Source organism: Phacochoerus africanus, chromosome 1, assembly GCF_016906955.1.
Source record: "Phacochoerus africanus isolate WHEZ1 chromosome 1, ROS_Pafr_v1, whole genome shotgun sequence".
Classification (NCBI taxonomy): Eukaryota; Metazoa; Chordata; class Mammalia; order Artiodactyla; family Suidae; genus Phacochoerus; species Phacochoerus africanus.
The window spans coordinates 176,673,130-176,689,865 of record NC_062544.1 but is presented as its reverse complement, the minus strand read 5'-3'; the positions used below and the strand labels follow the sequence as shown (position 1 = coordinate 176,689,865).

Below are 16,736 nucleotides of genomic sequence, written 5' to 3'. Positions count from 1 at the left end.
CAGGTTCATTAATCGCTGAGCCAAAACGGGAACTCCACAATTATCACCTCCTAATAGTCTACATAATTTTAATTTTTTAATTGTTTTACCGTTTATTTCCTATCTCTCCTGCTAGAACAAATGTGTCCCACAAGAATGGGGATTTTTGTCTATTTAATTCCTATTTCTAACCCATGCATCAAGAACAATGCCTAGTGTCTAGCAGGCATTCAAAAATATTAGTTCAGTGTGAATACATGAATGAGGCAAGTTGTAGATCTGAGTAATTTTACTCTAACCTGGTCTTCTCTCGGCCAACCCGAGTGTTGTGAGATGACATTTAAAATGCATTCTGTAGGTGTTTTGAGAAAGGCGCTTGCAAGATTTGTAATGTTTTTGAGAAGGGAGTAGGGGAAATGGATGGGAGAAATGAAATTTCATCCTCTTTCCCTTTCACAATTTTTCTTTTCTTTTTTTTTTCTTTTGGTCCCAGTATCTCCCTTTATTGCTTTTTGTTAGGTTTTGCATGAATTCTTACGTCATTTTGTTTTTTTCTCTTGTCTTTTAGATAAAAGCACCCATTTCTAGGGATAATTGGGTTCCATCGCTAAACATACTTCCAGTTTCCATGCTAGCAATGCATTCTCATTTCTCCTCCAAGTAAAGGAGAATATTGATAATATTAAACTTTCTTTTTTTCTACTGCTTCCCTCTATCCATTCCTTCTATCCACTGGTGCTTTAAAAACAATGATCACAAAAATGGATTTTATTATATAAGTAAATTCTGGGTTGACTCTACTAGAGTTTCAGAAAATTATCTGTAAATATCTCATTTAGTTATAATTTGGTATGACTGCCTTCACTGAAACTAGTCACACTGGTCATCTTTCAGAACTCAAAACAGGAGTTCCCATCGTGGCTCAGGAGTAACGAAGCTAATATCCAAGAGGACATGGGTTCAATCCCTGACCGCACTCAGTGGCTTAAGGATCCGGCCTTGCCATGAGCTATGGTGTAGGTTGCAAATGTGGCTCGGATCTGGCATTGCTGTGACTGTGGTATAGGCTGGCAGCTACAGCTCCAACTTCACCCCGGCCTGGGAACTTCCATATCCCATGGGTGTGGCCTAAAACAACAACAACGACAACAACAAAAAGAATGTAAAACAAAACGTAACATAAAGATGCCTTTAGAAAGGATGTATGAAGTTCAAACTGCAAAGGTTGACGTCTTGTGGCTTGTAATCTTTTCTAGTATTTTAACATTGGCAATTACTCCTCAAAATAGAAGTGGCATTTTCAAAAATCCTTAGATGCCTGGGGAGGGTTTGTAGGGTACGAGGGGTGTCTCTATACATTTTATACAGGTGGCAAGGGCCTATTTTGTAACCTGTGGAGACCTGAATCTTTAGCATATAAGGCTTTCCTAAATTTCCAATCATATTGGACATAATGGCATTTTCTTATAAAGCAAACACATTTGTTCTTTGAAACTAATGGAAGAGTTAATTTTTTTTCCCTGTGTAATTTAAGCATATCAATTTAAAATTATATAGTTAAACATATATAACTAGCATGTGGAATGAGCATGACTCATGATAATGTAATTACAACCCAAATTTATTTTTTCTCTCCCACTGGCCCTTTACATTCAGTGAGAACAATGAAAACTTGGCCCTGATGAAAACTCAGACTGGTCCCTCAGCTTTGCTGCCCATTCTTGGGTAATAGAGAGTCCTGACATCCTTTTAGATCATAAACACAGCCTCTAAAGATCTCAATCAAATCTCCAAACTCAAATTCCATTCCCTTTCCTAGCTGGGACCTGCTGAGATAAATGCCTGCAGCAGGGAGTAGTGAGAGGGAGCATGGTGGCTTCTCTATTCCTCTACTTTCTGCTTCTCCCCTGAGCCCTTCTTCTACTAGCTCTGGCTGTCCAGCTCCAGTTCCCATGCCCCAGGAGGCTGTCCTCCTAGAGGGCAGACCCTACATGTCTCCACATAGGAAACATTTGCAGTTGCCCCCCTGGTTACTCCCAGGGAGGGTATACTCTTCTGGCTGTACCACTAGAATAGAGATCCAGCCCCCTTCTCTATCTCTAGATTTCCCAGATACAAGTCAGGTCTGCTCCCCAACCATGGGGATCAGGCAGCTCTCCACCATCAACCAGGGCTGAAATGAAGGGGCAGCTCCCTGCCCTGCTCAAGTGGGAAGGCGCTCACAGCATAGTTTCCTCCAGATATGCCCTTATCTCTAGATCCTCTGTCCTCCTCTCTTTCAATCACTACATTCTTGAAGCAAGCTGAGCAGGCTCTAGAGGCATAGAACTGAGAGTTAGGGAAAGCTTGGTTTACAGCAGAATGCCCATTCATAAATGGGGAGGGGAACTGTAATTTCCCCCATTGTAATAACTACTGCAGGCAGGGAACCACAGGGGATGTCAAAACCAAGTTGTAAGGGACGAGGCTATTCATGCGGTCTCAAAGAATCACATCCCAACTTATTTACTCATCACCAAGTCACAGAGATATGGTCATGGTGGGAAACTGACACATCATCTTACCCGAGTGATCAACTTTAACATGACCAATAATGGAACACAATGGCCCTCCTGGGCCCTCTAAGAGACACACTGAGAAGGAGCCAAAAACACCTGTGTCATCTTCTTGCCAAAGATGTTTGAGCTTAATCTAATCATGAAAAAACAATCCGACAAATCCAGGCTGAGAGACATTCTCCAAAACAACTGGCTTAGATTTTTAAACAAATGTCAATTTCATTAAAGACAAAAAAAAAAAAGAAAGAAAGAAAAAAAAGGTGGAGGAAATGCCTTAGACTAAAAGAGGTTAAAAAGTCATGACAACTAAATGGGATTCTTAATTAAATCATAGACTCACCTCCCTCTCAAACAACAATAACAACAACAACATCAAAATCCTATGAAGGACATTTTAAGAAATTTGAGTATGGCTTGTGTAGATAATGGTAGTGTATTAAAGTCCTTGAATGTGATGATGTGTTATGCTTGTGTCGAAGAATGTCCAGTCTCAGGAGATAAAGAAAGTATTTATGGGAGTTCCCGTCATGGCTCAGTGGTTAACGAATCCGACTAGGAACCATGAGGTTTCAGGTTCAATCCCTGGCCTTGCTCAGTGGGTTAGGGATCCGACATTGCCGTGAGCTGTGGTGTAGGTCACAGACACGGCTTGGATCCTGCGTTGCTGTGGCTCTGGCGCAGCCGCGGCTCAGCTCTGATTCGACCCCTACCCTGGGAATCTCCACATGCCATGGGAGCGGCCCAAGAAATGGTAAAAAGACAAAAAGAAAAAGAAAAAGAAAAAAGAAAAAGAAAAAAAAGAAAGTACTTATGGGTGAAACATCACAATGTGAGAAAGTAAGAGAGGGAAAAATAGAGGCAAAATATAGCATATAGCACAATTTGGTAAATCCAGGTAAAGAGTGTTGGCTGTTTATTTTTTCAACATTTCTGTAGGTTTTTAATTTCTTAAAATGAAACATTGGTGGGGGTGGGGGGAAACAAAGAGATATGGAGCCAACCCCTGCCCTTTTCCTTTGCAAGTATATCAATGGAGATTTGACATCTCTCTTTGAAATTTTGTTTCATTTGTGTCTTGCTGCCTGGTTGAAACTTTAATAATGACATCGTACTAAGACCATATATATATATATTTTCCTAGAAGTATAAACATATGTGACAATAATGATCTCATAATATTTGTATAGGACATTACAATTTATAAAATACTTCCATTTGTATTATCTCATGGTATTATCACAACAATCTTGGAAATAACTAGACAAGGTCATATTTTCATTCTTCCTATTTTCCAAATGAAAAACTGAGCAGCAAAATCTCTGAGCAACTCAAGCAAACACATACACCTAAGACTAGCACTCTTGTCCCCTGATTGTAGACCTCATATTTTCCCACTGCACATATGAAACACCCAGGAAGGCTTTAACAAAGACATTGACTCTCTCATTATTTTCTTTTTAACAGAAAGTAAGAGTGAGTCTTAAGTGTTTCTGTTTATCCCCACTGTCTGGGAATCCCAGATTAGCAATGACAAAGGTGGCTCTGCTCACCCCCATTGAATCTGCATGCTTAGTATATCCTGAGTGAGATGTTGCTGTGACAGGCAGCTAAAACCCACACCCCCACCTGCCTGGGCTGAAGAACTAGATAATGTTAGTCTCTGAGCCCTACACTCAAGTCATTGCAGATCAGCTGCAACACAGTAAGGAACTTATAGAGATGAATTCCCCTGAGACTGAGTCCACCTCCCCTCACAATATGGAGGTAAATCTTGTCACAACTCCAGCTATCTTTCAGGGAGGTGACACCTCACAACAGAAGGAAGCACACATGAGTCACAAACCCACAGCCTCAGAATGCTAAGCAGCTCTGTTTCCACCTGGCAGCTGTGGTGAGCAGAAACTGTCTCCATTCTTTCTCTTTCTTTTTTTCTCAACTAAAAACAACTGAAGGAAAAAAAATAACAAAAACCCATCCTTTCTGAGCTTGGTGAGGGCCACAAATGTGTGAGGAGGTTCAATAGGCCCTTAGCCATGTGGCCCACATTGCTTCTTCTTGTATCTTACTCGTTAATGGCAGTTGAATTCCTTCTGCTTTCACTGCTGACTGAGAGGTGAAGAAAGGGAAAAAAAGGGAAAGAGAGTAGACGAAGTAGTTGAATTGCACAGAATATAAGCAGGATCCTCCCTTCCAACCAGGAGTTTATGAAATGAGGTTGGGAATCTTTGATTTCCAAAGTAAGCACAAAATACAGCACCAAACTATTACAAGTTATTGTTGGGAATATAGTTTTATTTAAAGCCAGCTTGTCACATATTTTCTGCACCTTGGCAGTCTTAACTTCTCGGTATGTTCTAGTAGAGGTAGTTTTTATAAAATGTCTGTTCTCTCTATGGAATCTAGTTGGGAAACAATCGTTTGTTAATCAGGGCTCTGTTCCTGATGGATGCATGTCAAGATGAATCATGTTCAAAACTCTGGGAGCCTCTGTTAACTCCAGAAATTTTTCCAATGGCCCCAGAAGTTGACTGCACATCTGACACAGCATTGTCAACAACTAATGGTGGTGAAATCTGTAATATGCCTTTGCTGTGTTACTGAAGATTACTCAGTTCTGTTCAAGAATGTAAGAAAAATGAATAAGGAGGAGAAGCGAAACTGGGTAGAGAAACAAGTAGCTTGTGAGACAGGTAGAATTCACAGAATGTACATGGTAAGACTAAGTGGATTACTAAGCTCTGAGTCCTGGTAGCCACAAAGCAGAAAATGTGTGTGCTAAGCACTGAGAGGGAAGGATGGTATTCACAATGCATTCACATGTCTACAACGCAAAACATGAAACATTCAAAATACACTAAATATACATGAACCATATGAGGACTCAAATGAGGTCTTAAACCAGCCACCGACTGATGACCCCATTTCTGGCATCAAAAATCCTCTGTGCAAGAAATACAGAGTCCACAGCTGCACATCAGGCTAACTGGGGAGCTACAGTTAATGGCCAGGTGGAACTGTCCCCAAGTCTTTCCAATAGAGGTGTGATATTGATCTAGGCATCTTCTGTCTGCCAAGCTTCTTTGTTCAAACCTCAACCCTGACTATATAACCACATCACCACTGGGAATGCCAAAGTGGCAGAGAGAGAGAACAGGTCATACGAACAGTGTATGCCCCAATATTCAGGTACTTGGGTCCCTCTACCTGCTTGTAATCTATCCTAATTGTTTAAATTACCCCTATCCCATCCTCCTTGCATTTCAGTATGCTTTTGACTTGATTTAATACACCATGTGATTCATACATTTTTATTTTTATTGTTATTTTTGTCTCTTTAGGGCCGCGCTCACAGCATATGGAGGTTCCCAGGCTAGGGGTCTAATCAGAGCTATAGCTGCTAGTCTACACCACAGCCACAGTAACGCCAGATCCGAGCCGTGTCTTCAACCTACACCGCAGCTCATGGCAACGCCGGATCCTTAACCCACTGAGCAAGGCCAGGGATCCAACCCGCAACTTCATGGTTCCTAATTGAATTTGTTTCCGCTGAGCCACGACGGGAACTCCAATTCATACATTTTAATTTGTTACATGAGACTTTCTGTTTTAGGACTTCTAGGATTACCTGATTGTGGACTACTATTAAGATCTTTTCCTTATGACAAATTTACTGCAGGGCTATGTTAACAATAACAACAAAAAATAATAGCTCTAATTTTTTGCATAATTACTATGTACTAGGCACCATTCTAAGCATTTTATATATATATAAATATATATAAAATCTCAAATAATCCTAATAACCCTATACAGTAGATACTATTTCTTGCATTTTACAGATAAGGAAACTGAGGAGAAGAGAAGTTAAATAACTTGCCAAAGATCATACAGCTAGTAAGAAACAGAAAAATGATTTGAAGAAGGGTCTGTCTGACTCCAAGGACATGCCCTTTCTATTCTGAGGGAGGCCAAACTATTCTCTTTTTTTGTTTGTTTTGTTTTTTGTCTTTTTGCCATTTCTAGGGCCACTACGATGGCATACGGAGTTTCCCAGGCTAGGGGTCTAATCGGAGCTGTAGCTGCCGGCCTATGCCACAGCCACATCAACGCGGGATCCGAGCCGTGCCGGCAACCTACACCACAGCTCATGGCAACGCTGGATCCTTAACCCACTGAGCAAGGCCAGGGATTGAACCTGAAACCTCATGGTTCCTAGTCGGATTTGTTAACCACTGAGCCACTGACGGGAACTCCGAGGCCGAGCTATTCGTCCATGTTCTTCTCAGTTAGACCTTACCCTTCAACACTACCCATCCCCCTCCCGTTATCTAATGTAACTTTCTTACTTATTGTCCATATCCCCCACAAGAGTGTAATTTCTATAAGGGGAGGAAGTTTGCCTGATTTATTAACTTCTGCAACTCCCAGTGCCTAGAAAAGTGCTTGACATATAGTAGATATTCAATGAATATCAATTGAATGAATCCTATTAGTTTTTTCTAAATACACATTTGAAAATAAATTCATAAGCTTGAGATCACCTCTCAACTGAATAAATTAATCCTGGAAAATCTATAATTATGTAATTTTAAAGGGAATGGAGGATTTCAGAAAATTCCAAGGAGGAAAAATAAATGGGCTAGAAGGAGTTCTCACTGTGGCACAGTGGGTTAAAGATCTGGCATTGCTACAGCTGTGATGCTGGTCACAGCTGCGCCTTGGATTCAGTCCCTGGTTCAGGAACTTCCATATGCTGTAGGTATGGCAAAAAAAAAAAAAAAGGCTGGGGAGGCTAGCAGAAAATTCCATTGCCAACTCTGTACCCTGATTTCTACACGGGCTTAACATAGACATTGGTTGGTTGACGCTGCATCTTGGTCACTTTCATTTGATTTTCATCATATTATAATTTTAGGGTCTTAGACATTTCCTATGCTTACCTCTGAGAAGAAATCCAGAGAAAGGGGATTTCATATGTATGTGCATTAAACAGGACATTCTAGAAATGGGACTTAATGTTTCTTTCCCCTGTTGTGAGTGAGGTGTTGTACCCATAGTGTTAACTCCTGCTTCTAGAAGTCAGTTTTATATCCATTTTCAGGTGAGCAGACTGAGCCTCAGGATAGTAACTTGCCCTAGGTATACAGTCCAACAGGCATGTAGCAAAGCCAGGATTTGAAGTTGTGTCTATCTAATGCCCTCCGAGTTGACTTTGCTGAAATATTGCCCTAAAGAGGAGGAGGCTCACAATGAACAGAAACAAGATTTTTCTATAAAACCACACTAGAGGAGTTCCCATCGTGGCTCAGAAGAAATGAATCCATGAGGGTGCAGGTTCAATGCCTGGCCTCGCTCAGTGGGTTAAAGATCTGGTGTTGCCGCGAGCTGTGGTGTAGGTCGCAGACACAGCTCAGATCTGGCATTGCTGTGGCTGTGGCTGTGGCTGTGGCTGTGGCGTAGGCCAGCAGCTACAGCTCTGATTGGACCCCTAGCCTGGGAACCTCCATGAGCCTCAAATTCAGCCTTAAAAAAAAAAAAAAGACAATAAATATAAAAAAACCACACTAGAGACTGAAAGACCAGGAAATGAAGTCAACAATCTCCCAATGTTATTTCTTAGAACAGTTGAAATTAATTAATTATTTTCTTTTTTTATGACTTCACTGGATGTTCTATAAGGATAAAATATATATCAGCTGAATAAGTCTAAAGCAGCAGTAAAACTTTTGGTAAATTCATAATTAAGATGGAAATAAAACTGATTTAGTAAAATTGGAGCAATTTTTTTTTTTTTTTTTTTTTGGCCATGGGCTTGGTAGAGGGTTAGGCTCATCTTCTTGGATATGAAAATCATTTTCTCCAAATTAATTTCTTAAAAACTCAGCTGTTCCAGCCTTTCGAGCCAGGAGGTTAAATTAATCTGGTGGACACCAGAGGCCCTGCAAGCATCATGGCCAAGGTCATAAATGCAATGAATTAGATAATTTTAATTTGATACAGTAATCCTCAGGGGCAAATGAACTGCCAAAGAATCATCCCTCCATTCATTTCTGTTCATTTAGGTATCAATCAGCTTTCTAAAGAGACATCTGGCATCTGGATACTGCCGTTAAGGCAGATAAAACGAAATGGGATGAAAGAGTGTCCTGGGGCTGTTTGCCAGCAAATTATCCTTCTTAACATCACCCTGAAATATGCTGAACCAGTTCAGGTACCAGGATGTTTACAGGTGTTAGGAAACCAAAATAGATTTTCAAGTAGATAAACATGAATCTGGGTCTATTTAACTTTAGAAATTCATTCATTCAATGGTTCAAACAACTTGCTCACTCATTCATCCAGTCATTCATCTGTCCATTCATCCATCCTTCTATCCATCCAATAAATATTTATTGAGCACCCACTGTGTGTCTGTGCTCTGCTAGAATGGAACTAGAGTTTATGGACATGTGTGGTCAAATATAGTAGCTACCGGCCCCATGTTGTTACTGAGCATTTGTTTTATTTATTTATTTATTGCTTTTTAGGGCTATACCCAAGGCATATGGAGGTTCCCAGGCTAGGAGTCAAATCAGAGCTACAGCTTCCAGACTCCACCTCAGCCACAGCAATGTAGGATCCGAGTCGCGCCTGCGACCTACACCAGAGCTCATAGTGACAACAGATTCTTAATCCACTGATCGAGGCCAGGGATCAAACTCGCAGGCAACCTCATGGTTCCTAGTCAGATTCGCATCTGCTGCGCCACAATGGGAACCCCAGTTATTGAACATTTGAAACGTGGCTGGCCCAAATTAAGATATGCTATAAGTGTAAAGTGCATAATATATTTCAAAGACTTAGTATGAAAAAATTTTTAAATAGTTCCTTGATTCATTGTGGTTAGTATTTCTAGGTTTGGGGGTGGTCACTGAATTTTTGTTCTGAAAACTTTACTTTGGATGCTAAATATCTAAACCCAGTGTTATTTAAAAAGTAGAGAAAACTTGGGATACTGCAAAGTTTGCCACCCTCTGGTCTTTCTTGAGCTGTCACCGAATGTTCTAAATTCCTGAATATCCATGGATTCCTGCTGGCATAAGGTGACACTAAAAAAGATGGCTTAAAAGAAGTAAATTTTTATGGAATGAGTTATTTGACATGATGATGTTATATGAATTAAGTGAAGCTAACTTTAATCTTGTCTCTCTTATTTGAAATAAGACATCTGGTTTGTTTTATGTCTGTATTGACCTATTAGCAGGAAAGCAAAGTTGGAAATAATATCTAATGACCCAGGAAGTTTGTGAGATTAACTGACTTTAGCAAAAAATCCTAAATAAATAAAGGTTAGAAGGCTCAATTCCAAGTGTTTTTTTAAATTAAAATTTAATGAAAATGTAATTTAATTAGAAAAATCAAATTTTCAGATCAATGAATTTAGTGGCCTTTCTTCTTTTCTTTTTAAAAATGCTATATAGGAGTTCCCGTCATGGTGCAGTGGTTAACGAATCCGACTAGGAACCATGAGGTTGCAGGTTCAATCCCTGGCCTTGCTCAGTGGGTTGGGGACTGGGTGTTGCTGTGAGCTGTGGTGTAGGTTGCAGATGTGGCTTGGATCCCGCGTTGCTGTGGCTCTGGCACAGGCCTGTGGCTACAGCTCCGATTAGACCCCTAGGCTGGGAACCTTCATATGCCGCAGGAGCGGCCCTTAAAAAAAAAAAAAAAAGACCAAAAAAAAATGCTATATCAACTGAGTCCCCTCCTTTTTCTGTTATTCACAAGTGGTACATGATTTATAGCCTCCTTTCCTGCCCACGGTCATGCTCAATCACTTCCTTCCTGGAGCAATAAGGAGAATATAGATGGAGAAATTAGGCTGGCATTTGAGAATGACAGAAAACCATACCAAAAACCTCCTAATGGAGGTTCTCAAACACACAAATGCTCTGGGTCTATCTTTGTCTAGCATTATTCATGTTGGAATGAAAACTTTCTCTTGCCTAATAAGTTAGAGAGATGATTTTGAAATATACTTTGGGGATTTATGAACGTGAGAGACTTAAGAATATGAGCACTATGGAGCCCAAGGAACTGTCAGTGAATCTGCTGGGAAGAACACAGCAGCATAAGAAAGACGAAATGGGACATAGGGCTGATTTTTTTTTTTTTTCTGGGATTGGAAAATATGCCATCAATGCCAGATATCATAGCAGAGACAGATGGCATGGCAGATGCTGTGAAAGAAAAATGACTTACTACTAGGTGAACCATAAAAAATAAACAAGAAGGACAGAGGAAAAAACACACAAGTTCCCCTCTGTCTTCAGCAACATCTTCCCAAAGCTGTAAAATGTCTAATTGCAGTCCACAGGGCTGCAGATTGCAAATGAAGTGTCTCACCCCTTTCTCAAATGACTGCACTTTTGAAATTTATAGTCATTCTTGAGAGGACTCACTTTTTGTCTATGGGCTCTCTAAGGAAGAAAGGAAGGCAACAACTAATTTGATACATGATGTCAATATATTATGAAGACAAACTGCTAATCTTTTTCTGGCTCAATTGTTTGCCATCTGATATGTAGAAACTGGATGAAACTCATGTTGGTTTATTCTAGAAATGTTCCAATTAACATCCTTTCACAGTGTGAATCAAATGAATGGAGTTGGCATTTTAATAAATTTAAATTAGAGTTGTTTAAAATGAGTCTTAGAAAGCTGGGCTGGGCTCTCTCATTAGATCCCTGGTGTTTAAAATAGCTGGCCTGGAAAAATTATAAGTTAGGGCATGTTAGGGCACGGATCCATGGAGTTGGTGGGGAATAGTTAAGTTCAATAAAAATGATCTACAAAAGCTAAGGTACATGCATATAGAACAGCGCCAACATATGTAGATTTAATACATGAACATTCAGCGATATGCACTTGGAAACAACTGTTCCATCACTTACATTAGGCAGAAATGGATGGAATTGAGCCTAAAATTGCCAATGTTAGTTGCTAAAATAAGAAAAGTATGTGAATGATATTAAGGCCGTTACAAAAAAAAAAAGTCTGGGCAAGTAGCTAGTGGTGGTTGTGTCACTACATTTGGAGAAGAAATTGAATAGTTAAAGGCTACAGAGTAACACTGACTAACAATTACTTTTCAAGGGTAATTTTGATTATATTTAAAATTTACTTTTTTATATTGTTTTCAGAAACTCTAATAGCCTTCCTAAGGCAGCCCCCATTGTCCCACTGTATATGAAAAAATTTTCACTCATATACACACACATATGATTTATAAAATCACTGTAAAAATGAAACTTAGTAACAACATGGAATGCAGACATAGCTCAGACACTTTTTTTTTTTAAAGAGGAGAAAATGCACCCAAGGCCATCTGGCAATCCCTGTCTATTTCTTATTTTCTTTTTATTCTCTATTTCTTCTTCTCTCTGTTGCCCAGATCAGAGTTTTCCTCTGTTATAGTAAAGTAGGAAAGGCTAAATGTAGAGAATGAGTTTCTAGAGACTAATACCAAACTGGCCCTTCCATCTGGCTCACCTTGGACAAATGAGTATACTGCTTGAGAATGCACACTTTCTGAAAAGCTGGGGAGACATCACAGGAAGTTATTTCAATCTGGAACAAGTTCTATGTGGGGAACTGCCTGTAGTGTGTCCCTGCTAAGTCATTCCAGGGGATTAAGCATCAGAGTCCGATGCACCAGTCAGGAGTGGATTTCCCTTTGGTGTGGGGTCCAGGAGAGCAGGCTACATTCCAACATTCCAGCATAAGGTGGTTAACTGCTGCAGAGCTATGAAATGCCATGTTCCTCGACCTTATCAACAAGGGCAAATCTCTGACACCTTTCATTAGGCTTCCAAAGTTGGACAATGACTCATGATAAAACAGCTTCCTATTCTGCTTTGTAGAATTTTCTGTAAGAAACTCAGGGAAAATGTAAATATTCTATAATTCCAGTGGACACTGGACAATGCTGCAGTAGTACATTCTATCAGGCAGCAATCTTTTTTTTTTTTTTTTTAAGTTTTGAAGCTCCCTTCTAATAAATGTCAACATATAATCAGTGTTTATATAAAAGATACCATTATCTTATCAGTATCACATAGTTTGGCTCCTGATGGAGAATTTTCTCCTTCTATAGGTATATAATGCAAATTATAATGTTTTCTGTTTCAGAGACTTCTACATTACATTCCTCAGATTAATGTTGTAGAATGAGCAAAATGAGCCAAAAAAGAAAAAAAGATCTTGAAAAATCCCAGATGTTCTTCTATCCTGTACATAGCATAATTGCAAAGGACATTTTTCCAAAGAGGAAAATAGTCACTAGGCACTTAAAATAGGAAGCAATTTCTGTCTTTCACAGCCACCACTAAATGGCATTTTACTTGACAACTGTGCTCACGTAATAGCTTCAGCTCAATTTTAATGTGGCATTTGTGGCATTAAGAATAGTGTGACATCATATTATCCTTGCAATAAGCACTTCTTCTTTTTTTTTTTTTTTTTTGGTCTTTTGTCTTTTTAGGGAAGTTCCCAGGCCAGGGGTCCAAACGGAGCTGCAGCTGATGGGCTACTCCACAGCCACAGCAATGCCAGATGCCAGATCCAAGCTGCATCTTTGAGCTACACCACAGCTCACCTCCACACCAGATCCTTAACCCACTGAGCAAAGCCAGGGATCACACCTTTGTCCTCATGGATGCTAGCCAGATTCATTTCCACTGAGCCATGACAGGAATTCTAGCACTTGTAGCACTAATAAAATATTTACGAATTGCTTTATCAAATACCTATTCTTCACTTTGATAAAAATATGCATTTTCTGTCATTTCTATGGATAATTTTTATTAAAAATTTCCAATACTGGTACTGCTTTATAAAGACTCCCCATTTACTCAAATCAAGAGAGCAGAAAATTCTAGGAGAAAATTAGATATATAAATATGTATTTTAAACACTTTTCTGCAATTGAGAAAGATATTAAATGGCAAGGAAAATAGTTTCCATAACTTTTTTTTTTCAGAAATGCAACCTACTGAAACATTTATATGTGCTTCAATCATTCATAACTTTTATAACCCTCCAGCAAGCACAAACCTTTACAGAACCTGATTTACTACAAAATTCTGAAATTTCTTTTGAATTATTAAAACTAAATTTACTTTAGTATAATTTTACATCAAATATTCTAATTTTTTTAAAGTGTATAAATCCATGTTATACAGTAAACTCAAATAACCAGAGCATTATTTTTTTTCCTTTTCCAAAATATCTTTGTTCCATTCACCTCAGGTATGTGATAATCCATATGATATAAGTCTCAATTAGCTAAAACATCCTTTTAAATTTGTCTTCCCAAACTATCCTCTTTCTCAATCATCCTAATAAATGCAAATTGAAGAAAATCTCATTTTAGGAATATTCTGAAAACTTCCACAGGGAGATGCTTAAATAGTCTTCAAACAATTTTAACAGAAAGAGGATAAAATGTAGCAACTCCTTGAGAATAAAAAACCAAACTGCAAGGAAGAGTCTCACTTTGAAGTAGTCATTCCTGTAAAGCTCATGGTAGCACTAAGCACTTCTAACCACAGATTGAAAACTAATCAGACCAAGAGTCATTACAAAGTAGGAAGACCCATAGAGAACTCACTCCAAAATGATGGCTGGGTTATAAACTCCCCTTCCAATTATTTTTATTGTTTTAGTTGATGAAATCACAGAAGTGAAACGAACCTGGAGAAAGTGAGCACTGTAACGGCAGGAGCCACTAAGCCCATTGCAAGGGCTTAAAAATTAATGGAGATACAAGATGTAGAGCACTGCCTTTGCAGGTAAATATTGAGGCTGAAAAACATCGACTGGAAAGGTTTTTGTTTTTCACATTCAATCAGATCAGTCTGAATATATTTCATTTCCTACTGTGAGTGGAAAAAGTCATCAAGCTAGAATCAATAACCTTTAAATTTCCTCACTCACCTTCCATGGGGGTGTTACTGTCTGGTCGATTTGCAAAAACTACATCCACATACTCAAGCTGCAGCCTCTGGAGGGAGCCCTTCAATCCTGGGAAGAGAAGCAGGAAAACCTTAAAAATATGAGCACAATTAGAAACAATTGAAGCTTGGTTTCCTCCAAAAATTTACTTTTTTTTTTTTTGAAAAAGCATTGGATTGGTTTATAAAAGATGTTAAATAGAATGATGTATTCATTGGCTCCTAGGACACTTCAAAAATATATAGAAGTCTGATTTTTTTTTTTTTGGTAGGGCCGCATCCTTGTCATATGGAAGTTCCCAGGCTAGGGGTCGAATCAGAGCTGCAGCTGCTGGCCTATTTCACGGCTCATGGCAACACCGGATCCTTAACCCACTGAGTGAGGCCAGGGAACAAACCCTAGTCCTCCTCATCTACACTAGTCAGGTTCATTACCGCTTAACCACAACGGGTACTCTTACAGAAGGCTGACTCTGTCCCCAACAAAGAAAAGCCTTAGAATGGTATTAGCGCTCCTGCCCCACTGGAAATCCACTTAGTAATGACCTTTCACAGTGGCTCCTGTGTGGCTATAACTAAGAGCAAAGTTTAGAATAAAATGCAGCCTAAGAGTTTAGCTTCTTTCTTCTTAAAAAATGCAAATTAAAGTCATATTTTGAATTACCCAATGGGTTTGTAGTGGGATGGAGATATATTTATTGCACATCAAAGACCTTAAAATGATGTAAATCTTAAATAGATGACCGACAACCCCATTTCTATGTACATGCTTTTGTTTGTTTGTTTGTTTTCTCTATTTTTTTCAGGACTGCACCCTTGGCATATGGACGTTTCCAGGCTAGGGGCTGAATGGGAGACGCAGCTGCTGGCCTATGCCACAGCTCACAGAAATGCCAGATCCTTAACCCACTGATCGAGGCCAGGGATCCAACCCTCATCCTCATGGATACTAGTCGGGTTTGTTACCACTGAGCTACAATAGGAACTCCCTACACATGGGTTTTAATAAGAATAAAAGGGTTGGCAAATGAAGGCTTCACTCAGTATTTTACCAACTGGAACGAAGTTTGAAGAACATTAAATATAGCTGAGCCCTAACATTTCTATTATTCCTCATTCTTTTGAGAAGAAATAAAAATACTAGAAACTGTAAAGATTTAAGAGGCAATATAAAGGAGAGAGTGAGAGCTTAAAAAAAATATGAAACCAATAATCTATGTCTCAGTGCTAACCATTAGGTCACATTCCTATGATTACTTAGAAGAAAAAAATATTTAATTTCAGTAAAATTAATACTTCCCTGAAATAGAATGTATTGTATAAAATATTATGCAACCAAAAGGATGACAGTGTTCAAGAATTATTTTATTTCATTTCTATGAGGCACAGCATTTCCTTACCAGCCTATTTAATTCCACAGGAAGACTGGAGGGTTCTTTTTATTATAGGCATAAAATTAACTGCATGTTAAACGAGGCTCTTATAAATTTAAAATTGGCTCATTTAAATTTGATTTTTCAAACTGGTTTATCAGTCAGCCACAACTACTTTTCTGACAGGAAAATGGAGTGCTTGAATACAGTTACGGAAATATATTTTCATTCATTGAGAAAGGATTGTCTGTGATGGTAGCTTGTTAAAAGAGGCAGTGATGAAGAGGTTAGGGCAGACAGGTGTTATAAGGCCTAATGCCTGTTCTTAAAAACTGTGGTGAGTTTTAGGCTCAGGGTATTACCTGCTATCTCAATGGACATCTTGCAAATAAATTCATCTTAAAAAGCACAATGATATGAGCCACCTTTTGGAAGCAACGGTATGCATGGAGGAGGTAAAGAGAGGAAAAGATAACAAAGAAAATAATACTGTATCCCAAGGTCTAAAAGGTTGGAAATCTGTGCTCTAGTGTGTGATTCCACTTGAGTCATTTGAACTTTTCGTGTGTTACTCATTTCTCTAATATGCAGTAGAGATACTTACTACCTTCAGAATTGCTGCTCCAAAGAGCAAATAATATCAGTTGACAAGCATTTGGTAAGTGCAACAGTCTATAGAAGTGTCATAATTATAACAGTGGTGCTGACATGTACAAAGATTCATAGCATATGAGGTGCCAAAGACTAAATGCCAAATATTTTCACTACACATCCTGGTTTTAAATGCCTCCTGGAGGCCTTTAGTGACAGTTCTGACCCATACCTGGCACTGAAAA

General features: G+C 39.0%; 1 protein-coding gene across 2 annotated transcripts in view; it reads right to left on the bottom strand.

Annotated features, from left to right (window-relative positions):
* KCNAB1 (potassium voltage-gated channel subfamily A regulatory beta subunit 1) overlaps nt 1–16,736 on the bottom strand; it is a 422,364-nt gene that overhangs the window by 43,275 nt on the left and 362,353 nt on the right. For both annotated transcript variants that reach the window (XM_047785320.1, XM_047785330.1), the window contains exon 8: nt 14,511–14,597. In XM_047785320.1, coding sequence (XP_047641276.1) covers nt 14,511–14,597 — 87 coding nt within the window. The remainder of the gene's footprint in view (nt 1–14,510; nt 14,598–16,736) is intronic.